The sequence below is a fragment of the Cucumis sativus genome, chromosome 3 (assembly GCF_000004075.3).
Source record: "Cucumis sativus cultivar 9930 chromosome 3, Cucumber_9930_V3, whole genome shotgun sequence".
Classification (NCBI taxonomy): Eukaryota; Viridiplantae; Streptophyta; class Magnoliopsida; order Cucurbitales; family Cucurbitaceae; genus Cucumis; species Cucumis sativus.
This window is the reverse complement of record NC_026657.2, coordinates 7,536,692-7,563,780: the sequence shown is the minus strand read 5'-3', so window position 1 is coordinate 7,563,780 and position 27,089 is coordinate 7,536,692. Positions and strand designations below refer to the sequence as shown.

The following is a 27,089-nucleotide window of genomic DNA, read 5'->3' as shown; positions in this document are numbered from 1 at the left end:
TACGACATAAATAGGGGTAGACAAAAAAATGAACCGAACTAACCGAACCATAAAGAAGAAGGTAGGTTGGTAAGAGGTGGATTTAGGAAAAATTGAAATCACAGTAAAAACCGACCTAACGGTTCGACCAACTCATACTCGGTTTAAATAATAATTGTCAAATACTTATAATTATAAAATAAAACTTTATTCATTATTCCACAGTTATAATATTACAAAATTTGATTTAATAATTTAAAATTTATTAAAACAAAATTATTCACAATTTCGTTTGTCATAAAAAAGAAAGAAAAAAAGTCTGTCACCGTTTAAGCGTCATCATTCTGACGTCGGAAGGCGAGTTGATCATTTTTTCCTCCAAAATTTCCAATCGGAAATCGCCTATAAACTTCCTTCAATCTATATCCGCCAACAAAATGTTTGTTCCGATCACTTCCCACTCTTCAATTCCTTGGTTTCGGTCACTTTACTTCACTCCTTTCAACTTTTTTCCCCCGATCGGTTTCCAGTGTACTCTAAACTATGGCGACGACGTCGTTCCGGAGTATTGAAATCACCGTCGTCTCAGGGGAGGATTTGCGAATCGATAGGAAGCCTGTGAAGAGGAAGACATTCGCGACCGTCAAGTTCGATCGCCAGAGCTTTGGCGGCGGCGGTGGAAGTACAGAAAATATTGACGAACGAGGCGGCAGTTATCCGTTGTGGAATGAGAAAATGGGGTTGGAGATTCCGGTGGATACAGTGTTCTTGACGATCGAGGTGCATTATTGTTCTAATTCGAGGAACAGGATCGTTGGAACTGCGAACGTTCCGGTGTCGGATTTTCTCGGACGGTATAGGCCGGAAAGTTATTTACATTTACTGAGTTATAGATTGAGAGATGGAAATGGTGAACGAAATGGAATCGTTAACATTTCAGTGAGAGTTAAGGAACTGGAATCGGACTCGGAACCGGCGATCGCTTCAAAAGCAACGGTTAGAGTTCCAGTGGCGGAGACGGCGGCATTCTGCCGGAGTAGAGGCGGCGTAGTGATCGGAGTTCCTATTTGGAGTTCTTGCTCTTACAAATCTTGATGGACTTTGCGATGATTTGAGCCTTAGTGTTGAATTTGGTCCTATTTCTAAAACAAAACGACGACGTTCGAAGAGTACGATTAACCAATCAAAACGGCGTCGTTTATCACATTTCTAGGAGTAGTTTATCCATCTGGCGTTCCCGTTCTCGGAGCTGGAAAAAAGTTATGGCCGCGGCCTCACTCTCTCAACTATCCTTTCTCTCAAATCCTTCACCCCGAAGCTTATTTGTTCCATCGCTCCGGCCAACAACTCCTTTCCGGCGAATCCACGGCGATGGTTCTCGTTTCAGATGCTCTGCCGGTCAGACGGGATTCTTCACTCGGCTTGGCAGGCTGCTGAAGGAGAAGGCCAAAAGTGATGTGGAGAAGGTCTTCTCAGGCTTCTCAAAAACCCGAGACAACCTTGCTGTTATCGATGAGCTTCTTCTGTATTGGAACCTCGCGGAAACCGATAGAGTTCTCGACGAACTCGAAGAGGTTTATCTTCTGTTCCTTTTCTGTTGTCTCTTTTGGTTTATCTTCGTCTCAATCAAGGAAGCATTTCCCGCAAAAGGAAAGCAGTTCTGTTCATGAATTGGATTGTTCGAACTCCGAATTTGTCAGCACTTAACCACTATTCTCTTAAGTTTTGTTTTCCAGAATGTGGATTCAATAGAAATGTAATTCTGTTTTGGTTTACTTATATCTCTTCTTTCTCAGGTCTTTTTTTTCCTAGAATGAGTTTAAATCCTATACTCTCTTATTACTGAAATTTGTATTGCTTTTGTAATTTGGATATGCCTTTGTTCATCCATATAAGTAGGTACTCCTTTTATTTCGGGAGATTGGAGTCTTTCGAAAAATCATATGTAAGGCAAATGAAATCTATAGTTAATCGTGTTGTTGAAATTTTGTAGGCATTATTGGTTTCTGATTTCGGGCCAAGGATCACCATTAAGATCGTGGACAGCTTGCGTGATGACATATTGGCTGGGAAGCTTAAATCTGGTAGTGAAATAAAGGTAATGAGTTCATATGTTGTCTGAGATAGAAAGAAAGGTTTACTGTTAAATCAAGCACTAGTGGGGCACTAAATTTACCTGTCTTTCCACTATGGAGAAATTCTACATATAAAGATTTTATATTCATATAGGTTTTAGTCAACAATTTTATGCACTGCTTTGGTTTTTGAATCATGGAGTTTTTTATTTAATTTTGAAGGGTCAGTTTGGTTGTGGTTGGGCAATTTGATGGAAGATTCCATTGATTTTCAGTTTGATATTTCCATTTCCAAATAATCTGTTGCGCTCGATCAAACTTGTTATACATTGATCAAAATGATCCTAGGAAGCGTTAAAGAAGAATGTCTTGGAGTTGTTGAAAGGGAAGGGGAGCAAAACTGACCTTCAACTTGGATTCCGGTGTGTTTTCTTTATGGTTTTTAGTTTGTGCAATCTATCAAACTAAACATGCCATTTCAAGCACTGTTTCTGATTCTATTCTTAATTTGTCATCAGCAAACCAGCTGTGATTATGATAGTTGGCGTTAACGGGGGTGGAAAGACAACATCCCTTGGTAAGACCTAGAGTTAACATGGTTCATTTTCTTGGTGCAAAACAAAGCACACTTTTACTCGATACAGCTTATATTTTTAGTCAGTAATTGGTACTCTTTGATGTAATCACCTTTTGGTGTTTGGGGTTCCTCCCCATTTACATTTGTTAATGAAACGTTTCTTTTACCAAAGAAGTTAACATGGTTCAAACCTTGGTTCTTGTGATTTTCTTTTTTAAAAAACGGTAGACGACTATTTGCTTCGACGTACATGTGACTCAAACATAGTTTATTTCCTTTTAAAAAGTTGTTAAATATTGTATGTTACAAACTATCTACATCTCCGTCCTACATCTCCGTCCATTTGCTCAATCGGATAATACTTGTTTGCACTGTTATTACTCAAACTACCAAATAATATATTTACAACTCTATGTTGCAGGAAAGCTGGCTTTTAGATTGAAAAACGAAGGGGCCAAAGTGAGATGATACTTCTTTCTATTCTTGTTGAATTGATGTTACTTCAGATGGCATTTATCAACGTTATTTTTGTTTAGAGTAGTTCTATACTTGTGAAAGAGAGGTAGCTCTACATACAGTAGTATTTCTTAGAAAATGACGTTTTAGCTATATGACCCGAGAGAGAGAGACTCGTTTTGAGGCCCTATATTGTAATTTTAATGGGTTAAAGAGGAGAGTGGATTTGCATGTGAGACTGTGAGAGACTCATCTTGTATTACAGAATATGATGCACTGCAGCATTATGAAACTTAGTTCTTTTTCTTCTTTCTTCTCCTTTTTATTAATTTTTTTACGAAGAATTTCGCCTGTAATTTGAAATTTCTTTGCGTCTCTAGTGTTTATTTTATTTTTTCCTTTTTTAAAAATATAGAAACCAACTTTCATAGAAAATGGTAGACCAGCTAGCCATCCATCCATACAGTGGTCTTGTTTGTTGTGTGGCATCTCTTTATTATTCTCCTATATTCTAAATGAAAGTTTGTCTCTTATTAAAAAAATATATTAGAAGATGGAAATATAATAATTTTCAATTTATTTTGGTAGATATTAATGGCAGCGGGTGATACATTTAGAGCAGCTGCTAGTGATCAGCTGGAAATTTGGGCAGATAGAACTGGATGTGAGATTGTTGTTGCTGAAAAAGAGAATGCCAAAGCGTCATCAGGTATGCAGTAATTATAGTGCTTTGTCTTTTTCTTGACGTTGTAATTTTTTTGGAAGTCAATATCATTTATCGTCGTAGATGCTAACTTATCATCTTGAAGTGTTTTTCTGATAGTTCTATCACAGGCTGTAAAGAGAGGAAAGGAAGGTGGTTTTGACATTGTTTTATGCGATACATCTGGACGTAAGTCATGTCCTTTACTACTGGTTCTTACTGTTGGTCTCCTTTCCTGTGTCTTCTTATTAGACTGAAATCTGGAATTGTTTTTTTTTTTCCTTCCCATAGGTCTACATACAAATTATAGCTTGATGGAAGAGTTAATAGCATGTAAGAAAGCTGTGGCCAAAGTTATTCCAGGGGCACCTAATGTAAGCATTACTATTTCAATCCTCTAACCTTGTTGAATTGCTCTAGATTTGAAAGCCACATGTGTAGGCTTTTACAGTATTATAGCTGCCTAAACCACTCAATTTACCTTCAATATTATAGTGCATTGCTACCCAATAGTAAGTTAAATTCTGAAGTCTTGACTAAGCAGTAAAGAATTATTATGTATAACGTATAGACTCTTGCTTTCATCAAAGTTTTCCTTGGGCTTATCTGGCTTGATCACACAATGATTGTATCGTTGAGGATAAAGCCACCGCTTTGGATTCTTCCTTTTTATCATCTTACATTCTTACATGTATCGCTCTCTCTTGGTTTTACAGTAGATAACATATATAGCCTCTTGCTGGTTATTTTATTTATAAAACATGTAGAGACTCTTGCCAAGATTTCAACGAGTGCAACTGCAAAGGGTTTATCTGAAACTTTTGATGTAGGAATTTTCACCTCACACTTGCATCACACAAGCATTCAATTGATATTCATCATAATTAAGCATGGGCCTGTGGTGAGCACGACCTTGTTCATGAGATTTCTTCTACACTACCTCCTATGAAATTTATGGTTGAAGCAGCTACGAACGAGTCTATGCAAGTTGGATATTATATCATTATGAAATTCTTAGCCACTGTGTGCTACTATTTGTAATATGTTATACTGATTAAGAGTTCCATTACAATTACAGGAGATCTTGCAGGTATTAGATGGTACGACTGGTTTGAATATGCTGCCACAAGCAAGGGAGTTCAATGATGTAACGTTTACCATCCTTTCCCTTCTACAATCATATTTCTTACACGATGAATCATTTCTGAGGCATGTTGCAAATCATTCTTAGTTAGGCTGCAATGAGCAACTGCAATATAACATACCCTTTCGAGATCCACAATAGAAAATTCAACTAAAATCATCCTACATTGGTACCACAACCTATGTAGAATAAAAACCCCAACAACCTCCTTGCTAATTACTAATATTTCCTTCCTAACAAATTCTAATATATCCATAACATTCATGATTTCTCCAAATGTTAAATTTAGCATCATCTGTTGGGTACAAATCATGCATTTGGATTATTATATTAATGTATCATATTCTGGTTGTTTCAATCTTTTGTAAAACATAATAGCTAATGGGGTTTTTTTAGTTGTGTACTGATGAGAAGAAGTGTGAATGTTTGTTGCAAGCTGCTTTTAATCACCAAGAATTTGTCAATTGACAAGCTTGTTGGCTTTGTGTAACAGGTAGTTGGAATTACTGGTTTAATTTTGACAAAACTAGATGGTTCTGCAAGAGGTGGTTGTGTGGTATGTCTTGAAACTCTTACCTTTACAACTTCTTCAAACGACTACTTACGTGTCGTACTATTTCTGATGATACAATCATTCTTTCTCAGGTCAGTGTGGTTGACGAGCTTGGAATTCCTGTAAAGTTTGTTGGCGTTGGTGAAGGGTTAGAAGATCTTCAACCTTTTGATCCAGAGGCCTTTGTTGATGCCATATTTTCATGATTTGTGCAATAAGGTCAGTATCACTATCACTATCATCAGTATCTCCCCGTAACCATTATCTCATAATTTGCTAGCATTCCTTTTGAAGTTAGTGATTGAGAGGCACCGTCATCGATCATTGAACTCAGTCTGTTCGGTAATTGTTAAGATCACTTCTTTTTCATATTTAAAATTGCTTCGAAAAGCATCTTTAATCACTCAAAATTAATTTAATATTTAATCTTACACCTTCAAGAGTACAGTTATGTTTTGGAGTGATTATAAGTGGTTTTAACTATTTCATAATTACTCCCAAACGCACCGTTAATATCAGTGACCCAATTAGTACTCTCTAGAACCATGCATAAACTAAATGATAGTGTTTTGAAATTTAAACAACAAAACTTCTTTAAAATATTTACAAATATTTAAGATAGATACACTGTGATATTTTGTTACATTTTGTAAATATTTTATGTTTTTGCCGTTACAAATTTATTAACCTTTTAACTTGTTTGTACCCCCAAACAATCCCATAGGGTGGAAACCACAATATTAGTTTGAAATTGAAGTAAGAGAAGTTTATGGTTTTTGATGAGGAAGTGGAAATGAAGAATGCCCTGAAAAATGCATAGATCATCAAAATGATTGTTCAATCTGAAGAAATGGTCAGGCAAAGAAGAAGATTATTGCACATATTTTGTGACTTGAGAAAGCAATTTTGAAATAGTCATTGATGATTGATGTGAGTTGGCATGCCCATCATCGAAGGTGATCTGACTTTCCTTCCCTGCTTGTTGTGAAGTTTGATCTCTTCTGAAGCCAACACATGTTATATGTAAGTTTGTTAAATTTACTTAGGTCTAAGTTATTTTAAATACCAAAATTTACAATGTATTGTGTTGTAATTTTGTAATTTTCATCCTACCTTTTTATAAGCAACTTATCAGTGATTTTCATGTGCACATACTCACTTTTTAATATGGTTTCTATTAGGCACATCACAGAACGGTATCAAATACCAAAGTATATACAAAGCTCATATGTAATTGAAAGTTTGAAAGTTTTAAGATGTGTTTGGTTTATATTTTGAAGTGTTTAATTTTAAAAATAATTTATTTTTTTAAAAAAAAACAAAAGTTTTTGTAAGGTATATTTTAAACCATTTTTATAAAAATTAGTTTAAACAAAATAGCGTTTTTTGAAAATCATTTCTAATCCAAATGGATCTTATATTTAATATTTTTAAGTTAACAAATTAACGACCTGCATAATTATATTGGGTAGTTCCTAAAAATTAAGTGTATAATGACATTTAAAAAAAAGAAAGACAAATATTGTTAATAAATTTGTATAAGATGTATCGATATGGTTTATTTGTTATATTTGTTATGATCAATAAATTTGTAACTTTTTTTTAAAAAAATGTTTCTATCTAAAAACACATTTTTCTATCAAAATCTTGCTACTCATTCTTGCTTCTCGTTACTTGTTTGTCTTTTTTTTAAGCATATTTTTAAAATTAACATGTACGAAATTAGCAATTTTGTCAAATCTCGATACTCAATACCTATAACCCAGCCAGCCATCTTCGCCTCTTTGTGTTTCTCTCTAAACACACGAAAAGGCAATTACAGAAATGAGAAGACGAAGAGAGGAGGAAACTAAAAAGAAAAAAAAGAAAAAGAAGGAACGGTATATTTAATTCAATTATGTAAACATCAATGTATGTTTTTATCTAGCAAAATAAAATGTTCGAAAACTTTACTAACTATTAAAAAACTAAAACAAAATGACAGTAAAGATTCTAATCTAATCCATACATGAACGTGACTATACAAAATATTGAAGCAAGAAACTGAACTATTTTCTATAATTTGCAAATATATATATATATAGTATACAAGGATAATCAAGTGTGTAATCCATACACATTCCCTACTCTTTTGAACATTACACTGAGCAACACGATTCTTCGACTCGAAGCATTGGGGTTTTTATTTAGGTTGCTGACAAATTTTGATCTTAGGTAGAACGAACCAAGGATTTCTATAGCTTTGCCATTGGCATGTTATAAAGGGTAAAACGAGCTGTGTACACCAACTTACCTGTCTTTTGAAGTTTAAACTCTACTTCCACCACACTCAAACTTCTTCCACTCCTCAAAACAGAAGCTTCTACTATAACCTCTGCCTGCACCAACAAATTTTTATGCCCAACTCAGAAATAAGGTCTGAAAATTGAATTAATAATAATCATGGAGTTCGAGTTTCTACTCGAAAACAATTGACACAGGGAGTTGAGGAGGAATTAAATCAATTCACAGCTTTCCAATGAAGGACGGTCAACAAGAAGTAACAAATACAATGATAGCTAATGATAGGGTTTCCCTTTTCCTTGCATGTATAGCTAATGATAGCTACATAACTTTAAAGAGAGAAATACAACAATATTTATCTCACAATGTTAATTCCGTCTGAAGAGCTCTTGGCTCCATTTTTACCTTGAAATTTGTATCTTCTATGGAAAGTAAAGAAATCCTGAATTTTCTAATGTGGGATGAAAAGACAAATAATTGAATAAAAATGTATGTAAAACTGAGATATATCCTTAATAAGTATTTAACCCACACACACACACTGCCCGGATCATAAAACATCTGCTCACTATCTCCTGAATGCTATACCATCTTTACCGACGTGTGAATTGAAGACTTGATGCAAACAATGATGGATGAGTGGCTTCCTACTTGAATTCAAGCTTCGGTTTTGTATAATTTCAATCTTTACTGTTAAGATAAGTTTCTTCTTATTCTCATTGTACCAAACTACTTCGATATCCGACCTAGAACAGTCAACCTAACTCAGTCCCATTTGTGGTTCTGGTTCTGATGTAGATTGTGGTGGTAATATAATACTGATCCCACACCAAGAAGATTGTAAAGCGTGACAATGTAATTCTTAATCTCTCAAATAGAAAACTCAGGATTTGGATGAGGGCACTTCTTCTTAATCCCCGTAAAAAGGAAAAGGAATGGTACTTCTCCATAAATTATGAGTGTGAGGTTTTTTGAAAGTGAGCTAAAGCGAACAAACCTATTGAAAATACTTCATAAAGCATACTTGATGCTCACACCCAACTCATAAAACATTGACACTGATAGATTCATGCAACCTTCCAGCCCATGTATGGTTAAGTACACAAAAGTTTGAGAATGCAGTGCCCTCGAAAACAATCTCAGGACTCTAACGTCCGAGAAATCTAAACATTCAGTTTCTACTATAAACTTTTTAGCTTTCTAAACTGGAAAAGAAAAACCAAGAAAATTAACTGAACAAACCAATTGGGTTCATTAAATTTGAAGTGGCGAAGTTTGTCCATTCCGATGTTGTTAGTTCTACTAGTTCATTTCGTTTTGGTTGGTTCTGTTGGTTCGAGTTTTGACTCAGTTTTGGTCAATTTGGTAGACAATTTTGTCAGCTTAACTATCCTACTTCACAGGCCCCAACTTAAAATCACAAGGAAGCAAACAGTAACTTAAATTTTACTCACATTTTCCGGAGCACCAGAGAGATAAGAAATGCTCAGTTCCCCAATAAATAATTTCTTATCCTCACCCACGACAGTTCTGGCACAAGCTATTGATACGAGCTCCGCAACCGTAGCAACAAATCCTCCATGTAAAAACCCATAAACATTCTGAAATTTCACAACATATATCTTTCTTTAACGTGAATGTAAATAATATTGATTGATACAAGAGACTGGAAAGTGATAGATGCAAATGATGAGAATTTGAAAAACCTCGTTTTCCCAGCAATCCAACAGACTACTATAAGTACGAATACTTAGCTGTAAGGATGAATACTTAGTTTTCAAGTTTCCATAGATACTGTTTACATTCAAATCAGTAACCACATTATCTCCGCAACCAAACATATCACTACATTGACGAACAGCGAATTTTCAAGTTCCCAATTATATCATTTCGATTCACATCCGAAACCACCGTTTATAGGAAAACAAATAATGATGAATCGTGAATTTTTCAAGTTCTCACAGACATCGGAAGCTCGATAAGACATTGTTTCGGTTCAGATCAGAGAACAAATTTGGAAGGGGAATTAAGAAATTACCGCTACAGCAGGTTTGACGCAAAGGAGGTAGGTGAGACGGCCTCGTTCACGGTGGAGCTGGCGGACATGACCGTTAGTGATGTGGGAATAAAAGGCCTTGGTGTCGCAATCGTCCGGAATTGCGCCGGAGCCGGTCAATTCATTGAACATTTGAATAGTTCCGATTAAATTTTGTTCAGACATATCCTTTATCTGAATCGTCGGCGACACAAAGATTAAGGAAGGGATTGGCGAAGAAGAAGAAGAATTCGCCATTGGTGATCCTCTCAACTGCCTTCTATGTTGCCACTCGATTTTCGTACGAAAAGTTAATAGCGGATAATGGCTTCTTCCTTTAGGTCAAATGCTACCAAAATTAGTTTTCGTCGTTTTGTGTATTTTTTTTGCCATCAAATTTAAATATTCTGTTTCTCTTAACCATTACATAAAACTTATTTTCAAAGACTATACTATACTATTTGTGTTTTACATTAGTCTATAATGATTCATAAATAGATTATGTTAAAATATTTAGGATGTAATTAACAAATATTTTACCTATTTTGTTATCTGAGTAAATAAATCATCAAAAAATCATTATAATTGATTTTGTGAGGGTAAATATTTTACCCATTTTGTTATCTTTTACTATTCCCCAATTCAAATTTTAAAAAATCATCATTTTCTTTATTGGGCTAGGCCCATATAATCGTATGATGAGCTTAAAGCCGTGGAAAAGAGCTGGGATGGGCCCAATAAAAAGGCCCATATAAAACGCAACAAATTTCTAGGGTTTACTAGCAGAATCCTATAAATACAGCTTTAAACCCTAAGAAACCTTCATCTGTACATTCGATAGTCTCTCTCTTTCTCTGCTCATTTTGCTTCGTTCTCATTGTCGATGTACCGACTCCGGTGGTCAGAATTTTCATCACTTTATAATTATTGTGTTCAATTTCATTGTTTATTTGTAGCGGGATAAAGAATGTGATGCAGAGGATGAGGAAATTAACTGCAACAAAATGATCGATGTATTTCGTGATTACTTTAATATTTAAATCTCTGATGCTTTTCGTTTTGTCCCGCAAGTTTTTACAAATGCATTTTCACTTGTTTTTCTTCCAATCCTTCTTGTTTTTCTTTAAATTTTAGTTTGTGATTTTCTTCGATCTTCTTGTAGTTTGGTTGAGATATGATGAGCAACATTGGTCCGTGTTTCTGAATTAACCGTGACTGAAACTTCCATATTAGCACACTCTGATCTCTCCATTCTTAATCATTCTCTAATGCATTTTCAAAATCTTCTAGTTTTCCATTTGTGCTCCATTGCAAGAATCATGCTTCGGTTTTAACACAAAAATTATGTTTCTATCATGAAACAGGAAAATTTTACTTTCATTTTTTGGTCATCATCGAAACTGATTTGAATGATTTTATCAAACCCTTCTAAATCAAATTGGAACGGGGATTCAATTTCATGCAATTGGGGTTTATTTTTTTCCTTTGAATTAAGAATAGGACGAACCATGTATTATTGGAGATGATACCTCAAAATGATAAAATAGCAGCGATTAAAACACTTGTTTGTATGAGGAGAATAATGGAATATTCAAAGCATATTCTTTTCTGTGGCCAAAGAAAGTACATAATCAAATATTAAACTTCTTAACATTATGTAATCAAATATAATTTAAACGCCAAAGAACCATTCGGGAATCCATTATTAAAGGCTAATCAATTATAATTATTAACATCTGATTGAATGATCATATTTAACATTGTTCCTCTCAATTTTTGCCCAAATTCGAGAAAATTTGTATTAACCAAAAAATATTTACGTTGGATTCAAGAAATGCAAATCCATTCCCATAAATATAATTGTTAAATAAATAATTAAATTTATAAGTCTAACTTAATTAATCTATTTATTTATAATGTTATAAACGATTCTAATATTTCAATTTAGTTTCTATACTTTAATTCAATTTTAATTTTTAATTAATTATTGAAATTTGATTATTTAATCCATTTCAATTTTTAAAAAAATTAACCAATTAAACAAATTTTAAATATAGGATGAAAATGGTAATTTAACTAAAATAGAATTTGAATAATATAATCTATGAGAAAATTCCAAACAGCTAATGGGGAAGGAAGAAAGCGAATTTAACTCGACGTTTGCAAAATAGTAACCAACAATCCCTGTGGTCTTTCGCTCCCATTTCTCTTTCCTCTTCCTCGATTCCTTACCTTTGCCTCCCTCTGTTTCCGCCATTGATCCTTCTCCCCATTTCATCACTAGACCTTTCTCACGCTCCAACCTCCCGCAACTCATATTCCCATCTTCTTCGCTTCCATCACCTCTCTAATTTCATGCTATATTCCCGTTTCTACTCCGTTGCTCATTCTTAAGCTTTGGTCGTCTTCCCGGTACTTTTCTCTATCACCTAATTATGTTCTGTATATGAAACACCTTGTTATATTCAATGTGCATTTGGCTGGAAGTATGGAATTTCGTGTAGAAAGGAGAACGGGATCTATGTTTAGAAAGAGTAAATGCACATGGTTGAGGAATGCTGCGTTTGTAATATTTGCAATACCCTCGAATTGGGAGATGGAGCTATTTGTTTTTCAACTCGACGTATTGTTTGAATTGTAGGAAACTAAAGCTATATTGTTATGGTACCTCATAATTTTAAATGCCAATTGTATTTTTTTTATTTGATAAAGACTGGTCCTGAATCGAAATAGCATTGAATGGAAGTTTTTCTCTATTTGATTTGGTTAATTGTTTAACTATTCGCCCCTGTAATTGTAATCTTGTGGTTGTAACCTAGTTTATTCTAACTGAGACTCAGGTTCGTTGATAAATTTCGGAAAGAGAATGCGGTGATTGTCATATTTTCTGTTTATATGTGAGAACTCGATGGATAGGAAGCAGCATATTGCAATTTTTACCACAGCATGTCTTCCATGGATGACTGGAACTGCAGTAAACCCTCTATTTCGTGCTGCTTATCTTTCTATGGATGGGGATAGAAAGGTCACACTGGTGGTTCCTTGGTTATCTTTAAGGGATCAAGAACTTGTATATCCTAGCAACACAACCTTCATCTTACCCTCACAACAAGAGAAATACATTCGGCAATGGCTAGAAGAAAGGACAGGATCAAAATTCAATTTCACCCTCCTATTTTATCCTGGGAAGGTAAACTGTAGCATGTCTTAATTACAATCCTTGTCTTAGACATGATGCTTCTTTACATGTGTTTGTTTGTGTAGCATGATTGAATTACAATCCTTGTCTTAGATATGGTACTCTTACTTCAGTTATGGCAACTGAAATTTCACTTAATTCTGTAGTTTGCTGTGGATAAAAGGAGCATTCTCCCTGTTGGTGATATTTCAGAAATTATTCCCGACCACGAATCAGATATTGCTGTCCTTGAGGAGCCTGAGCATTTAACATGGTATCATCATGGAAAGAGGTGGAAAAACAAATTTACATTGGTCGTAGGAATTATCCATACCAACTACTTGGAATATGTTAAGCGAGAGAAGAATGGGGCTGTTGAAGCTTTTCTTCTTGAATATATAAATAGATGGGTTGTTCATATCTATTGCCACAAGGTACTTGTGCTATGTGTTACTACAATTTGTTCATTGCAATCAATGTTTCAGTCTTCTTACTTCACTTCAGTGGAGTGTAATAGAATTTTGTCTTTTAATGATTTTTTTTCTATGGAGTGTAAATAGGTTGTTTTAATTATAAAGTGGATGGCTTATTCATCAATTCTTGTATAAGCTTTCAGGTGATTAGGTTATCTGCTGCAACCCAGGATTATCCAAAGTCCATTATCTGCAATGTTCATGGAGTCAATCCCAAATTCCTTGAGATAGGCAAGAAGAAGATGGAACAGCAACAAAATGGGGGGCAAGTTTTTGGCAAAGGTGCCTATTATATTGGTAAAATGATATGGAGCAAGGGGTACAGGGAACTGGTTAAACTTCTTAGCGATTACCAAAAGGACTTTGCTGAGCTTGAGGTTGATTTATTTGGAAATGGAGAGGATTCTGACGAAGTTCAGAAAGCTACTCAAGACTTGGAAGTATCTGTTAAAGTTCATCCTGGTCGTGATCACACTGATCCTATCTTCCACGAGTACGAACCTCTTTTAGCTTATGAATTTACTACTGTAGTAAAGCAAATAAAACAAAATGAATAAAAGATCAAGGGAGGCATTCACTACTGCAGCATCTTATGAATGAATTTTGCCGTAATGCATGACTGTTTAGAATCATTTTCCTCCGTTTGTTTAAATACATGTCCACTGGCTGATTTTAAGCTTTTTTTGTGTTTTTCTTTTAGTTATAAAGTCTTCCTGAATCCAAGCACCACAGACGTTGTTTGCACTACCACAGCTGAGGCATTAGCAATGGGCAAATTCGTTGTATGCGCTAATCATCCCTCCAATGAGTTCTTCAAGCAATTTCCAAACTGCCTTCTCTATGACAACAACGATGGCTTTGTTAAGGCAGTTTTCAAAGCACTGCTTGAAGAGCCGGAACAGCTTACAGATGCGCAAAGACACGAGCTCTCGTGGGAAGCAGCAACAGAACGTTTCCTAAAGGCTGCTGAACTTGACCAGTCTCTTGCTAGAAAACCCCAAAAAACTCGTTCAAAGAAGTTTCTATCTCTATCATTGCAACTTGGTAGAAAATTTGATGATGCGACAGCATATATACATCACATGTCTCTTGGATTTGAGGGTTCTCGAAGAGTTTTCGGTGCCGTCCCTGGGAGCCTGCATCCAGATGAACAACAATGCAAAGAGCTCGGATTAGCTAGTCCTTCTAGCAAAAGAGGTTCGAAAAAGTGATTAAAGTAAATGCATCAGTTCTGATCCCTCCCCCTTCAAAACCTTTCCAAATTGAAAGATTGTTCATATTTGCTTGCCCTTCTTGTTCTTACACATTCTGTTAATTTCTGAAGCTGAGATTTGTAGTTAGAGACATCAGGACAGGTAATGATTGCAAGTTATTGTAGTAATCAGGGCTTCAGGACTAATTCAGGTGTAGAAGATATTGATACAATACCAACCCAAATATCTTTAAATACCAAACTTTTTTGGTTCTTTGATATGTTTATTTCAGAGTTTGTTTAAAAGAATCTTTACTTATTTCATCGTTATTATTTAAATATCAAGAGGTGAACATGATAGACCGAAAAACTGAGTCCTTTAAATTAGAGGTGGTCAGTGTTAGATCAATTGGGACACTCACGTTTCAAGTCTCATTTCCATTTCCATTCATATCCTAATAGATTTCACTTTTGGATTATATTTTACACAATTATTAAAAGTTAAAAAAGGTAACATTCCAACTTTAAAAGAATGATATTATTTTAAAAAACGAAGTGTAAACTTCTAAGGGTACTTTTAAAAATCAAGGGTGACATTCATAATTTGCTTATGAATATTTTTTGCCCTAAAGTGTGTTGTAACAAATTAACAATATCTTATGTTCTTCGGTAGACCTTACACCTAAACATGTTGTTCGTTGGAAAACAAAAAACCTCCCTTTCTCAAGTTTTTCGATCCTCAATGTTACTTATACCGTGAACAAAATTGTCAGGTATTCATCTTTTTGACGTGGGATCTTCAACATTCTCCTCATACTATAAAAACTATCAAGTCTTTACATCGAAATTCTTAACACGTCCTTACAATGGTGACTCTTTGGGTTACCTAAATATTACAATCTTTATAAGATTTAAAACGACACCTTATATTAATCTAAAATAATATCGGAGTTGAACCCAAATGGTTATTTAATCCAAAATTATTAATACAAAGAGACACCATCTTGAAAGGACATATCGAATATCGAAAAAAATAAAGAGACCTTAACCTCTAGGTTAATAGTACCTCCTAGATGTTAGCTCCACTATACCCATTTTATAATTCGACCGTATTACTCGTGTCTCCACTTTCTTTCTTTCTTTTTTAAGTGCCTAAACCTAATTCCATAGCCATCAATAATAAATTTACATGTCATTTATTTTGGTAACTCTTACTCCATGTAAAACCTAGCAACTTGTATTCTAAGAGGGAATGTAATCACAAAGATGTAGAAGAAAAGAAAACCATACAACAAAACCCCCCAAACATTCTATAAAATAAAAAGTCCAATGATTTCATACAATCAAGTCTTCTAATTAGATGGAAATTCTGTTCTAAATTCATTGTTCTCTATAACCACAAATCCATAAGAAAAACTAGAAAAAGAGCTAATCATTCATAACCATTAAAAATTAAAGTAAAAAAAAAAAAAAAACTCAACTTTATGGTGCTCAAAAAAGGGATATCATATTCAACTAACATAACTGTCAACCAAGCAAATTACAAAAAAAAGCAGTTAGTTCTTAAAGAAAATCGATGTAATTTAGAAATGGTCAGAGCAAAAACGTCCTTGTTTTGCTCAAAAGGCATAGTACAATATCCGAAATTGGAGCATCTCCAACAAGTAAATTTGAGGTTTCTTCCTCATTTGGATAGAAAAAAAACCTCTTAATTCCAACATGATCTGGTATTTAAATTTACTTTTCCTGTAAACACAAATCCAAAGTTTTTCCCATTCTCTTTTTCTATCGTTTCCTTTTTCATAATCTTGTCTGAGATCTAATCCTCAGACACACTTGGTAAACAATTGTATTTGTTTGTTAGTTTGTTGTTCTTTTGTAATCATCCCCTTTTTGCAGTTTGTCGGAAAGCTACCGTTTTTCGGTTCGAGTTCGTTGTTGTCGTAAACAACAGAGGAAGGAATAAAGATGTCATTCACAGGAACATTGGATAAATGCAAGGCTTGTGATAAGACTGTTTATGTGGTTGAATTGCTTTCCCTTGAAGGGAATCCTTATCATAAGTCCTGCTTCAAATGTAGCCACTGCAAAGGCACTCTTTCGGTATGCTTTTATGTTCTTCTTTCATTTGTTCTTATTATGTGTCGTTCGTTATGATATCGATAATTTGACTCGGAGTCGATGGTTATGACAGATGAGTAGCTACTCATGGATGGATGGTGTCCTGTATTGCAAGACTCATTTTGAGCAACTCTTCAAGGAATCTGGAAATTTCAGCAAGAATTTTCAAAATGGTAAACATATCTTTTTCATTATATATAAACCTTTTGCTTGTAAGGGAAAAAATAAAAACCTTCCTAACATTCTCTCGTTTTCATTATATTGAAATGGCAACAGCCAAGCCTTCTGAGAAGCAAAATGATCTGGTATGCTCTCATTCTTTTCATTTTTCGTGCGGTTAGCATTCGTTTGATAACGGTTTGATCTTTAGTATTTAAATCACTCACAAACATGTCACAATGCGTACAAGATTTTACTTTTGCGTAGATTAGGGGTCTAGATCTCCTGCGATTTATATAATCATAACTAGATGTATAACTTTGTAACTTTCGAAACGTGTAGCAGTCAAGAGCTCCTAGCAAACTGTCCTCCATGTTCTCTGGAACTCAAGACAAATGTGCGGCCTGCTCGAAAACGGTTTATCCGTTGGAGAAGGTCTATAGTTCTTCATTTTTCTCTCTAAAAAATTATATATATATATATATACAGGTAGAATGTTACTAGATTTGTTGACTGATCAAAAGCTTTTTTTTGGTTCCTAAATAAAAAAAAAAGGTGACTCTTGAGGGGGAATGTTACCATAAGAATTGCTTTAGATGTGCTCATGGTGGATGCCATTTAACACACTCTTCATATGCTGCTCTTGATGGAGTGTTGTACTGTAAGCATCATTTTGCTCAACTCTTCATGATCAAAGGAAACTACAACCATGTTCTTGAAGCTGCAGCAAACAAGAAAGCTCCCACGCCGCCTCCCGAACCAGCAGAGGAAGAAGAGGGCGCCACCGAAGCTCAGCCGCAGGCCGATGAAGCACCCGTAGAGCAAACTTAAGATGGATTTTTCTGCTTTCCATCTACCATAAATTTGAGAATCCTTGGCTATCTTATAATTTTTTTGTCTCTCTTTCTCTTTTGTTTTCAAATTCATTTGTAACAAGTTTTCATTACCATTTTGTGATTTTCTTTTTCGTTTTAAAGCAAATTCAAAGCATTATTTGTATGCCATCAGAGCATAGAAAACAATGTACCATAGTTTGTTCTGTCAGTGAGAGGAGAAGCTGGAATAAAGCACATAGATTGCTATCATTCCCAATCACTAAAGACAATTTCCCCTTTTTTTGTCCAAAATACTCTCTTTCTTTCTCTCTCCCTCTCTCTCATGTGTATATATATATATATATATTTTATCTTACCTTTCTTGAATTTCATAGTCTTAGATTAGCTATCTTGACGATGATTTCCTGTCATGTACTCCAATCTCCTCTGGGCTCTCTCCCTTTGGGGCCACTAATGTTTTGACATATGTGTGTGTATATATATATATATATAAGTTTTGAGTCTTATTGTTTTGTGTTAGTTATCTTGATCATCATTTTCCTACTTTATCATTATATATATACATGACACCATAGTTTGTTTGCAGTCATGCACTTAAAACGTTCTCTCTCTGTGAGATTACTAATGTTTTGATCGGTCTGAGATATGGCTCTCTCATGTGTATGTGTATATGTGTATATGTTTTATATTTATGATTTTGGATACGTTATATTGATTTTCCTAATCTCAATGTAGGTGAGGAGAGATTCAAACAGGTAACATCATAGTTAGTGTATTGTCTATTGTCATGTACTCAAATCCTCCTATGATAATCAAGTACACATTGTCTATTAAATTAGTTTATAAGATACGTCACAACAGAGTTTTCCTCTCCAAACTCACTCTCATTTTGAGTGAAGAATATTAGAAAAATAACTCATTCATTGAACTAAAAAGTTATTTTGTAAACTAGACATATGTATTAGTTTTGATTTAATTTAGAAGATCGAGAAAAGGACTTAGTTCTTATCAAGAACAAGGATTAATGTGAAAGTACACTTTAGTCTAATGTGATAAAATTTAACAAATAAAATAACCTAGGTTAAAAATTTGGATAATCCCATCAGTTTCAAGTTTTGATTTTCTTCTTTAGAACACTTACAAAGTTCATATTCTTTTAAAGGTAAATTGTTATATTGGGCCAAAATTCTACCTAAGAATGATAAAAAATAGTTTAACTCGATAAGTTTTTGTTTTTTAGTAGACTTTTTCTAAATAGTTTTTGTTTTTTTAGGAATTTTTTTTAAAGAGTAGATTTTACAAAATATTTACTACCTAACAAATTCTATCTATATGCTACTGATATAACGCTATTATTTATAGAATTTAAAATTTTATTATATCTTATAAATATTTTAATTTATTTTACTATATTAAAAAAAAATGTATATTTTATTATTATTATTGTTATTGGAAAACCAAATTTTATATGAAAATTTTTAAAAAAATAAATGAAGAGTGTACTAAAGAGGAAACTGAAGGGTGGGAGATGGAATTTTCGTCGCTTCATAAACGTGCAGTGCCGGCGTTTGGCTCTCCGATTTCAACTACGCCTGCCTTTCCCGCCGGAACTCCTTCTTCCACCTTACATACTCTTTGATCGTCAGAGAATGGCCGCCGAGGCTCAAGACGAAGCTCATAGATTCTTCGTTGCAGTTCATGTTGGCGCGGGATTTCATGCTCCTTCCAACGAGAAAGCCCTCAGATCAGCCATGAAACGCGCTTGTTTAGCTGCCGCTGTAGTTCTTCGAAAGGTTTGTTTCGCTCTCGTTTTTCCCAAAGACCGACGCATTTTGAATTTTCTCTCCATAGAAATTGAAACTATAACTGCCGAATCCGTAGCTTTTCTCAATCCAATTGAATGTGCTAAGCGAATTAGATTCATTGTTCGACGTGATCATAGAAATGTGTTTCTTTTTAATGTGTTGTTGGAATGTATAGAGTTTTGGAGAAGTTCATGGGATTACAGTCATTTACTGTTTTATTTTCGAGTAGTTTCTATTTGAAGTTCGTTGTAGCCTTGTGAAATTCTTATGGTGTTGTTGTTTTGTTTTAGGGTTCAGGCGGCTGTTTAGATGCTGTTTCCGCTGCTATAAAAGTTCTAGAGGTAGCTTTCCCTTTCAAATATCTCCTTCATTTTATTTCTTTCTAGTATTTTAGTGTAATTTTACCACCGGAAATTTATGGTTTGCAACATAAAAATAGCTATTCAAAAGTGGTTGTTGTACAATAACATGAAAATCACTTTTGTCAATTTCAAAATCACTCAAAAAATGTTTTTAAACATTCAAGATCTAGAAGGACTGTGCCTTTGTTTTTCTTGAGCAAAACAAATTTGAATAGTATAGAAAATGATCTTGAAAAGTGTTGAGTGATTAAAAGTATGTTTACAGAGTGATTTCAAAAACATGACAAAGTGATCCATACAAGATTATCTAGTGAGAAAAAAAATGTTTGTACCAGTCTTACTAGGATTGTGTCTTTTGGTGGTACAGCTTTCATATTTTGTAGGTGTTAATTCTCCAATTGTTTTCTCTAACATGGGTACCGGTTGTTCATCTTCTGCTGGATAAACATGCCTTTGAATTCCTGAATTTACAAAGAAAATTTTATTGTAGGATGATCCAGCGACAAATGCTGGACGAGGCTCAAATTTGACGGATGATGGTCAAGTAGAATGTGATGCTAGTATTATGGATGGTGATACAGGTGCTTTTGGAGCTGTTGGTGCAGTGCCAGGTTTATCATTCTCTAATGATGAAACTTTTTGTTATCTCTCATCAACATTGGGTTCTGGGTCATTTTGATGTTCGGATATTTATGTATAACTGCATCTTTGTTTTCAAAATTTTAATAGCAATGTACTTATTCTGTTAATTTAATTGATATCTATCATAATATGTTCTAGACCAGGTGTCCGAAATGCTATCCAAATTGCTACTTTACTAGCAAAGGAACAAATACTGGGATCATCTCTGCTGGGCCTTATACCTCCGATGTAATTATTATTGTGAGATTGCATTGCTTCATTTTCTTTTCTTCCAGTGGAGCATTTTTCCTACTACAGGATATTGTTTGTCATGTGATAGACCTTAGTTGATCGGTGCCACGTAATAACAAAGAAAATTAGTGTCAAAACACAATATAGTCTCAGCAGTCAGTAATCCAGAGGCCAAGTTGTATCCTTCCTAGAGCAGGGTCCAGGCAAAAAGGTCTTACTAACTCTATGTCCAAGATACGTATGTGGCCTATTATCATGTCACCCTATTACAAAATCAGGTCCACACTCAAAACACACACCCATGAAGCATAGTCTCCAACTAACTAATCCTTACCTTGTCCTCTCCTTTGCAACCTGTCTTCTTCATGTTCGAAAAGCATTGGGGTCTTGTCTTCTCATGATCAAATGCCATTGCCATCGACATTTTAAAATTATTTCTGCTTTGATTATTCTTCCAACTTCGAACTTCCAACAACTGTGACAAACTACTCACTGTTTTGTCTATATCAAGATATGAGTATTGCTGTTGAAGGTTGATTGTACAGTATGTAGCAACAGCAACTAGTATTCTGCTTCATGTTCGTAACCAGGAAGGTTTTGCTTGTGCAGCTTCCTAGTTGGTGAAGGTGCTTGTACATGGGCAAAGACCAAAGGCATTTGTTTGCCAGAAACTATTGCAGAAGCTAATGAGGTTATATGAGTTACTGAGTCATATCTTGTGTGATTAATCTAAGCATTCTATTTAAAACTCTATAATTATTAACTCATCGATCTCTGACATTGTCGTGTGAGTCATCTGATATTTTGCCTACACATATAGTGGTTGGTGACAGAAAGGGCAAAAGCTCAATGGAAAAGATACAAGTCAATGGTTGAACGTGCAAAAAAAGAGAAAGGAACTACTAATGTAGTACATTCTTCTAGTCCTCAAGATAATGCTCGAATATCAGGTTTAGCCATCTATTTTATTTGTGATGGTTTAATAAATTTATCCTATTTTATCCATCCTTTTCACTTACTCCTACTAACTTTTTTGGTTTTGATTGTGTAGAACTCCAATCACACAATCCACCGGAAGGCACCACATGCCAGTCATCAACACGAAGCAACGAAGAAGAAGATTGTACTATGGACACAGTGGGTGTTATATGTGTTGACAGTGAAGGACATGTTGCATCTGGTGCCTCAAGTGGTGGTATTGCAATGAAGGTAGTTGTTATCAGCCTTGCCCTTACTACTTAGAAATGTATTTTCTTGATTATATAAGAATAATTTTAACTATTAGGTCAGTGGACGTGTGGGATTAGCAGCAATGTACGGTTCAGGCTGTTGGGCTTCCTCAAAAGGTCCATTTGGGGCTCCCTTCATGGTCGGGGGTTGTGTTTCCGGTGGAGGAGAGTATCTCATGAAAGGATTTGCAGCTAGGGAATGCTGTGTATCATTATCACTGTATGTTTGTCCACCACTCATGATTAAGTTCAGTTTATGTTAAATTCCACTATTTAATGAGAAAAATATATGGTTGATAAGATAAAATGTCCATCTGAATATCATTCCGTTCGTTGCCTTTTTTTTTTTATTAGGGTCTTACTGTTTCCACATGAAACATTTTAAATATGTGCTGACTAGTTAACCTTGTAAAGTCTGTTATTTTTGTTTGACATTGCTATATACGCTTCACTCAGATCACAGGCAGGTCCCGCCTCTGCTTGCATGAAAGTTCTACGCAATTTTGTTCAAGAAAGCAGTCAACATAATGCAGATAAGAGTGCTGGGATTTTACTTGTCCAGGCCGATGCTTCTAAATTGGTGACCTACTGAATGAACACACTTCTTGTCATTTCATTTAACAATGATTATGTATCTAAGTGTTGTTGCCACAGGCCCCAGGAAATCAACAGAAGTTGAAAGCTGTGGAGATTGCTGCTGCTTATTCTTCCCTTTCGTTTGGAATGGGCTACTTTGCAAGCTCTATGGATCGACCCAAGGTATTTATTAAGACTGTCTGATTCCGTGATCATGTCAACTTGTTTAAGAGCCAAAAGTCCTTTAAGTTACAAAATCCATCCCTTGGAAGAATAGAGAAGTTCTAGAGAGAGAGAGAGAGAGAGAGAGAGAAGGGTTAGAAGAAGCAGAGAACATTTTAGAGAGAAAACTTAGCGAGAGATATGTTAGAGAAAGGTAGATGGAGACAAAGAAATGTTAGAGAAAAAGGGTACTCTGTGAGGTAAAAACGAGGTTTTGGAAGACATACACTTCAGTTCAAAATATAGAAACTAAAACAATCGTTATCATGTAGTGTTGAGATTATTCTGCCTCAACAATCATAAAACTTCGGTTGATATGAGGCTCTCTATTTTCTTGTCTTAGGTGTCCATTTTGCGGAGTACAAAGCAAAACAACAAGCTGGGAATTGATCATTTTGAAGCACGTATAGATCTTTCAGACAATGGGAAGCTCTAATAAAACCCAGAAAGGAAATTCAAGAATTAACCTAATGCTCTCTCTTTCTCCATCAGGATTCAATTCCACAGAGAAAAAAAGGTCACAATTGTTAGAACTTTCATGCTGTTTTACTTATTATAGTACAATTTGAAGATGCTGAACTTAAAAAATTAGGTTCAGATCAGATGCTATTCTAAGTGGTGTTCGTGGATGCTACTATGTCTACAACGTCAAATTTCAGGTTTTAGTTTTTAATTGATTGGATGGATTTGGGTTGAGTGGTGATTATGGATACACCGAAATCAAAAGAAGTGAAGTTTGGTACTATAGTTTATTAAGAGGTGATTGGGGCATCGCAACAATTGAGTGGTTGCGATGGGAAAGTTATTAAACAAAAGTTCAATTTCGAATGTTGTGAATTTGGTCGATTGTGTTTAAGTATTAATTTAAAAGAATTAATTGGTTTCTTTAATTTGGATAACTTCTTATGTTAATGGATAAGTTTATTTCAAACCAACTTTACATTGAGCCTACATTTTTAAATGTTCTTAATTTTTTTTAAAAATATTATAACCTTTTTAAAAATAATTTGAAATTTGCTATTTTTTACAATTTAATTATTATTTTTTAGTTTATTTTTCATTCATCATTTCACTTTTACCCTCAAATTCTTACTAAGGCTCACTTTGGTATTTGAAATTAACTTACATTTCTTTAATCAATCTTAATAGTAATGAAAATTAGTGAAAACTAATTTAATTATAGTTAATAGTATTAAATACAAAATCAAGAAGATCAAATAGAAATTAAACGCAAAGTAAAAGTGTAGCATTTTCAAATCTAAAACCCACCAAGAGACCAAAAGCATATATTTTCCATTTATCTATGACAATACCTTTTAAGTGTGGTCACCATTCTGCCCATTTACCTTTCACATATAGCTGCAAATTTTATTTCCATCAAGCTGATCAAAAATCGAAATTTTGGTCAGTTAAGTTCATTCATTATAATTTATACCCCTGACTAGATTTGATACACAATGTAACTGCAAAATGTGTATTCCTATTCCCCTGTGGTTATTCAGAATAGAAAGTACCCAACACATTACAAGGGTTGATGATACTCAACACAAACAAAATGATGATCTCCATTCTCCACAACTCACTCTCACAATAGAAAATAAGTTAAAATGTGACTTTGAAAAGATATGAGCTCACTCACATGGGGGGTTATTATTCTACCGCTTCGTCCTTCCTAAACGGAAGCTTTCCATGAAATTATAATAAGCTTCCAACATTTTACTGGAAGTTATGTGTTCTTTTGGCTGCTGTAAGTGTGTTTGAAAGCAGCATTGCTATAGTCATTGGTCCAACTCCCCCAGGTACCGGAGTTATGGCTGAAGCAATTTTGCTGGCCTCCTCATAACAAACATCTCCAACTAGCCGATATCCACGAGGACTACTTGCATCCTATCACACAATTAGAACAATCAGAGTGAAATATCGAACGTACATAAACTCACAGAAAAGGTCAAAGATATATGAATTAGTAGTGCAAATGAAATATTGAATGTACACAATTCCCTTCTGAGAAAAACTATTTTGCTCACCTCTACTGGATTGATTCCGACGTCAATAATAACTGCTCCGGGCTTTATCCAACTGCCCTTGACCATATTGGCTTTGCCAACTGCAGATATGATAATATCAGCTTGTCTTGTTAACTCTTCAGGGTCCTTGGTTCTAGAATGAACGACGCTGACCGTTGCATCTTCTCCCTACTCGAAATGACAAATGTTATAAGACAAAATCTAAAACCAATAGCATTGTAGATATTGGAGTAGGTAATTGAAGTTGAGAGAATGATAGACAGATGATTGATTAACAAATAAAATCTCACTTGAAGCAAAAGAGCAGCTGGAGTTCCTACAATATTGCTTCGCCCAATTACAACGGCTCTCTTCCCTTTGATACCAATGTTATACCTATGCAGCAATTCAATACACCCTTTTGGCGTACATGGAACAAACAATGGTTCTTCACCTCTCATTGCAAGACGACCGATGTTTAGTGGGTGAAATCCATCTACATCTTTTTCAATACTAACAGCATGCAATATATTCTGTTCGTTCATGTGCTGTCAAATCAATGAAAACATAAAGTCAATAAACATGTAATCCTTGACCTTCAATTGCTATTGTATTAGTGAGCATTGTGCCATAAGACCATTACACCTATGTTCTAGTTACAAATGAAACAAGGCAAAATCCAATTTCAAACTCTCGTCTCCATTTACATAAACCATAGAACAAAGGGCATGGGCACAAAATGAAGACACTATTTTAAAAATTAATTCGATAAAACAAGCAGAAAGACGAGACCCACAACTTATTTAAGATAACAGATAATTTACATTTAGGTTGCTTCATATATATATATAGATATATATGTGACAGTGAGTGTTAAACCAGCTTATGTGCATCTCAACTAAACTACGTGATATACTTGATATACTAAGATAGTATAGTAAATTGTGACAAGATAACTATTTGGCAAAAGAAATGGAGTTTTGGTGACGTACTTTAGGTAGAGGTAACTGAACAAGAATTCCATGGACGGATGGATCATCATTGAAGTCAGATATATACTTGAGTACTTCTTGCTCGGTGCAATCTTCGGGTAAGTTTACTTCAAAAGATTTAATACCCACAGATTCACAAGCTTTTTTCTTATTTCGTACATAAGTTGCAGAATCCTTCCTATCTCCTACAAGGATGACTGCTAAGCCTGGAACAACACCAATGGCATCCTTCATTCGAGATACTTCAGCAGTAATCTCTTCTCTGATCTGCTTTGCCACCAATTTTCCATCAATCACTTCTGCAGTTGCTTCGGTTGAAATTGAAGCTGAAATAAAAAGAAAACAGTAGTCAATGACTCATGAATCCCTTACGAAAAGATCTCCGCTACTCGAAGAAAGAAAAAACAATCTGATTTGGCTTTTCCGAGGTAATTTTTACTGACAGAAATACATTAAAAAAGAAAACTATGAACAAACCAGAATATTCTTACAACACCATACATGCCTAGACACAGAAGTTCTTTGGAAGTTGACAAGCCAATATAGAAAACTAAAACAATTAAACGCCATTTCAGAATCAGTTACTCTAAAAGCTAGAAAGCTTTGAAGTCACCTAAAATGAACGCAAAAATATTCCAGAGTTTCCGCAAGCTCAAGAAGCAAAATTAGATGAGAAATGAAAAGGCGGATCCTCAAAACGCGAAGCTCTAAAAAAATCATCAATAAACTTTTTCATACACAAAAACGAATAAGGAGAAAAGGAGAGAGAGACGCATACCAGAGATGACAGGCAAAGTTGAAGCCGAAGAGCGAGAAACGAAAGTTCTAGGGAAGGCAGGGCGCGAACGGTCAAGAAGGCGGTGAAAGAGAACAGCGCCATCGAAGCTCGGAAGCCTGGTTCGAGCAGAGGGAAAAAGACGAACAGTAGTGGAAGGGGAGCAATCAGTGAATTTCATCGACGACGCCATTAGAAAATGGCGTAAGAAAAATCTACACGTTGTGTTGAATACTAGGAATTGTGGAGGTACAGTGCGGAGCAGGAACGGCAGCGGCGGAAGATACGGCGGAGGAGTGGCGTCGCAGTGCTTACGAGGGTGAGAAATTGAAGGGGACGGACGCGTTGGCTTAAAGAAGATGAATCCCTAGAGCGCGCGTGAATATTGATCAGAACGTCGTCGTTTCGTTTTTTAAATATTATTGTTATTGATTATATCATCAAAAAGTGAGCTTTGTTACCCTCATAACATTCTTTAATTCTAA

The 27,089-nt window shown here is 35.0% G+C and overlaps 7 protein-coding genes and 2 non-coding genes across 14 annotated transcripts; 7 read left to right on the top strand and 2 right to left on the bottom strand.

Moving 5' to 3' along the window:
* Nucleotides 1-351: 351 nt before the first annotated feature.
* Nucleotides 352-6,639, top strand: LOC101205155 (cell division protein FtsY homolog, chloroplastic). Of its 2 annotated transcripts, XR_004215235.1 has the most exons (13): nucleotides 352-1,553; nucleotides 1,973-2,077; nucleotides 2,403-2,476; nucleotides 2,573-2,631; nucleotides 3,053-3,090; nucleotides 3,676-3,796; nucleotides 3,911-3,979; nucleotides 4,082-4,164; nucleotides 4,621-4,691; nucleotides 4,869-4,937; nucleotides 5,428-5,490; nucleotides 5,580-5,706; nucleotides 6,212-6,639. XR_004215235.1 is itself a non-coding variant. In XM_004133829.3 (12 exons), the coding sequence occupies exons 1-11, from the start codon at nucleotides 1,242-1,244 to the stop codon at nucleotides 5,691-5,693; spliced, it is 1,107 nt and encodes a 368-aa protein (XP_004133877.1). In that variant the 5' UTR covers nucleotides 364-1,241; the 3' UTR covers nucleotides 5,694-5,706; nucleotides 6,212-6,637. The 2 variants fall into 2 exon arrangements, 1 of the variants encoding a protein (XP_004133877.1); XM_004133829.3 differs by lacking the exon at nucleotides 4,621-4,691 and having other exon boundaries at nucleotides 364-1,553; nucleotides 6,212-6,637.
* On the top strand, nucleotides 523-1,074 carry LOC101214051 (BON1-associated protein 2). The gene has a single exon (XM_004134286.3). It carries the CDS (start codon nucleotides 523-525, stop codon nucleotides 1,072-1,074), a length of 552 nt encoding a protein of 183 aa, XP_004134334.1.
* A 748-nt stretch (nucleotides 6,640-7,387) lies between the features above and the next one.
* On the bottom strand, nucleotides 7,388-10,193 carry LOC101204908 (acyl-coenzyme A thioesterase 13). The gene is made up of 3 exons (XM_004133828.3): nucleotides 9,809-10,193; nucleotides 9,225-9,371; nucleotides 7,388-7,865 (listed from the first exon to the last, which is right to left on the bottom strand). Exons 1-3 carry the CDS (start codon nucleotides 10,061-10,063, stop codon nucleotides 7,722-7,724), a joined length of 546 nt encoding a protein of 181 aa, XP_004133876.1. The 5' UTR covers nucleotides 10,064-10,193; the 3' UTR covers nucleotides 7,388-7,721.
* A 583-nt stretch (nucleotides 10,194-10,776) lies between these two features.
* LOC116403016 lies at nucleotides 10,777-10,858 on the top strand. Its single transcript, XR_004215745.1, has one exon. It is a non-coding gene; the product is annotated as a small nucleolar RNA Z199 (small nucleolar RNA).
* Nucleotides 10,859-10,974: 116 nt separating this feature from the next.
* On the top strand, nucleotides 10,975-11,052 carry LOC116403012. Its single transcript, XR_004215741.1, has one exon. It is a non-coding gene; the product is annotated as a small nucleolar RNA SNORD18 (small nucleolar RNA).
* A 797-nt stretch (nucleotides 11,053-11,849) lies between these two features.
* Nucleotides 11,850-14,935, top strand: LOC101204668 (digalactosyldiacylglycerol synthase 2, chloroplastic). The gene is made up of 5 exons (XM_004133827.3): nucleotides 11,850-12,217; nucleotides 12,646-12,995; nucleotides 13,151-13,417; nucleotides 13,600-13,949; nucleotides 14,157-14,935. Exons 2-5 carry the CDS (start codon nucleotides 12,714-12,716, stop codon nucleotides 14,665-14,667), a joined length of 1,410 nt encoding a protein of 469 aa, XP_004133875.1. The 5' UTR covers nucleotides 11,850-12,217; nucleotides 12,646-12,713; the 3' UTR covers nucleotides 14,668-14,935.
* Nucleotides 14,936-16,551: 1,616 nt separating this feature from the next.
* Nucleotides 16,552-18,055, top strand: LOC101213804 (LIM domain-containing protein PLIM2b). Of its 2 annotated transcripts, none has more exons than XM_011652462.2 (5): nucleotides 16,552-16,751; nucleotides 16,843-16,942; nucleotides 17,046-17,074; nucleotides 17,274-17,363; nucleotides 17,484-18,055. In XM_011652462.2, exons 1-5 carry the CDS (start codon nucleotides 16,617-16,619, stop codon nucleotides 17,757-17,759), a joined length of 630 nt encoding a protein of 209 aa, XP_011650764.2. In that variant the 5' UTR covers nucleotides 16,552-16,616; the 3' UTR covers nucleotides 17,760-18,055. The 2 variants fall into 2 exon arrangements, with proteins under 2 accessions (XP_011650764.2, XP_004134333.3); XM_004134285.3 differs by having other exon boundaries at nucleotides 17,271-17,363.
* A 1,195-nt stretch (nucleotides 18,056-19,250) lies between these two features.
* LOC101213566 (putative threonine aspartase) lies at nucleotides 19,251-23,721 on the top strand. 2 transcript variants are annotated; one of them, XM_011652459.2, is made up of 11 exons: nucleotides 19,251-19,557; nucleotides 19,860-19,910; nucleotides 20,422-20,542; nucleotides 20,717-20,801; nucleotides 21,414-21,495; nucleotides 21,625-21,754; nucleotides 21,856-22,013; nucleotides 22,090-22,253; nucleotides 22,490-22,613; nucleotides 22,688-22,792; nucleotides 23,175-23,721. In XM_011652459.2, the coding sequence occupies exons 1-11, from the start codon at nucleotides 19,255-19,257 to the stop codon at nucleotides 23,265-23,267; spliced, it is 1,416 nt and encodes a 471-aa protein (XP_011650761.2). In that variant the 5' UTR covers nucleotides 19,251-19,254; the 3' UTR covers nucleotides 23,268-23,721. The 2 variants fall into 2 exon arrangements, with proteins under 2 accessions (XP_011650761.2, XP_011650762.1); XM_011652460.2 differs by lacking the exon at nucleotides 19,860-19,910 and having other exon boundaries at nucleotides 19,273-19,557.
* On the bottom strand, nucleotides 22,306-26,976 carry LOC101213328 (bifunctional protein FolD 4, chloroplastic). 3 transcript variants are annotated; one of them, XR_004215393.1, is made up of 7 exons: nucleotides 26,608-26,976; nucleotides 25,830-26,155; nucleotides 25,149-25,385; nucleotides 24,859-25,026; nucleotides 24,471-24,718; nucleotides 24,145-24,213; nucleotides 22,306-22,893 (listed from the first exon to the last, which is right to left on the bottom strand). XR_004215393.1 is itself a non-coding variant. In XM_004134283.3 (5 exons), the coding sequence occupies exons 1-5, from the start codon at nucleotides 26,795-26,797 to the stop codon at nucleotides 24,548-24,550; spliced, it is 1,092 nt and encodes a 363-aa protein (XP_004134331.1). In that variant the 5' UTR covers nucleotides 26,798-26,976; the 3' UTR covers nucleotides 24,231-24,547. The 3 variants fall into 3 exon arrangements, 1 of the variants encoding a protein (XP_004134331.1); XR_004215392.1 differs by lacking the exon at nucleotides 22,306-22,893 and having other exon boundaries at nucleotides 24,081-24,213; XM_004134283.3 differs by lacking the exons at nucleotides 22,306-22,893; nucleotides 24,145-24,213 and having other exon boundaries at nucleotides 24,231-24,718.
* Between the last annotated feature and the right edge of the window lie 113 nt (nucleotides 26,977-27,089).

Bases quoted from the DNA above. Each gene is read 5' to 3' on its own strand.
- LOC101204908 (XM_004133828.3), bottom strand. From the start codon at position 10,063: ATGGCGAATTCTTCTTCTTCTTCGCCAATCCCTTCCTTAATCTTTGTG. The intron at 9,372-9,808 runs GTAATTTCTTAA...GTGAAATTTCAG, and splicing joins GCGTCAAACCTGCTGTAGCG to AATGTTTATGGGTTTTTACA. The intron at 7,866-9,224 runs GTGAGTAAAATT...TTGTTGGTGCAG, and splicing joins TCTCTGGTGCTCCGGAAAAT to GCAGAGGTTATAGTAGAAGC.
- LOC101213566 (XM_011652459.2), top strand. From the start codon at position 19,255: ATGAAGAGTGTACTAAAGAGGAAACTGAAGGGTGGGAGATGGAATTTT. The intron at 20,802-21,413 runs GTAATTATTATT...TTGCTTGTGCAG, and splicing joins CTGGGCCTTATACCTCCGAT to CTTCCTAGTTGGTGAAGGTG. The intron at 22,254-22,489 runs GTATGTTTGTCC...CGCTTCACTCAG, and splicing joins TGCTGTGTATCATTATCACT to ATCACAGGCAGGTCCCGCCT.
- LOC101205155 (XM_004133829.3), top strand. From the start codon at position 1,242: ATGGCCGCGGCCTCACTCTCTCAACTATCCTTTCTCTCAAATCCTTCA. The intron at 2,477-2,572 runs GTGTGTTTTCTT...ATTTGTCATCAG, and splicing joins GACCTTCAACTTGGATTCCG to CAAACCAGCTGTGATTATGA. The intron at 5,491-5,579 runs GTATGTCTTGAA...ATTCTTTCTCAG, and splicing joins CTGCAAGAGGTGGTTGTGTG to GTCAGTGTGGTTGACGAGCT.
- LOC101213804 (XM_004134285.3), top strand. From the start codon at position 16,617: ATGTCATTCACAGGAACATTGGATAAATGCAAGGCTTGTGATAAGACT. The intron at 17,075-17,270 runs GTATGCTCTCAT...CGAAACGTGTAG, and splicing joins CTGAGAAGCAAAATGATCTG to CAGTCAAGAGCTCCTAGCAA. The intron at 17,364-17,483 runs GTCTATAGTTCT...TAAAAAAAAAAG, and splicing joins CGGTTTATCCGTTGGAGAAG to GTGACTCTTGAGGGGGAATG.
- LOC101204668 (XM_004133827.3), top strand. From the start codon at position 12,714: ATGGATAGGAAGCAGCATATTGCAATTTTTACCACAGCATGTCTTCCA. The intron at 13,418-13,599 runs GTACTTGTGCTA...ATAAGCTTTCAG, and splicing joins TTCATATCTATTGCCACAAG to GTGATTAGGTTATCTGCTGC. The intron at 13,950-14,156 runs GTACGAACCTCT...TTTTTCTTTTAG, and splicing joins ACTGATCCTATCTTCCACGA to TTATAAAGTCTTCCTGAATC.
- LOC101213328 (XM_004134283.3), bottom strand. From the start codon at position 26,797: ATGGCGTCGTCGATGAAATTCACTGATTGCTCCCCTTCCACTACTGTT. The intron at 26,156-26,607 runs GTATGCGTCTCT...TTTTTATTTCAG, and splicing joins AACTTTGCCTGTCATCTCTG to CTTCAATTTCAACCGAAGCA. The intron at 24,719-24,858 runs GTGAGCAAAATA...ATTGTGTGATAG, and splicing joins TCGGAATCAATCCAGTAGAG to GATGCAAGTAGTCCTCGTGG.
- LOC101214051 (XM_004134286.3), top strand. From the start codon at position 523: ATGGCGACGACGTCGTTCCGGAGTATTGAAATCACCGTCGTCTCAGGG.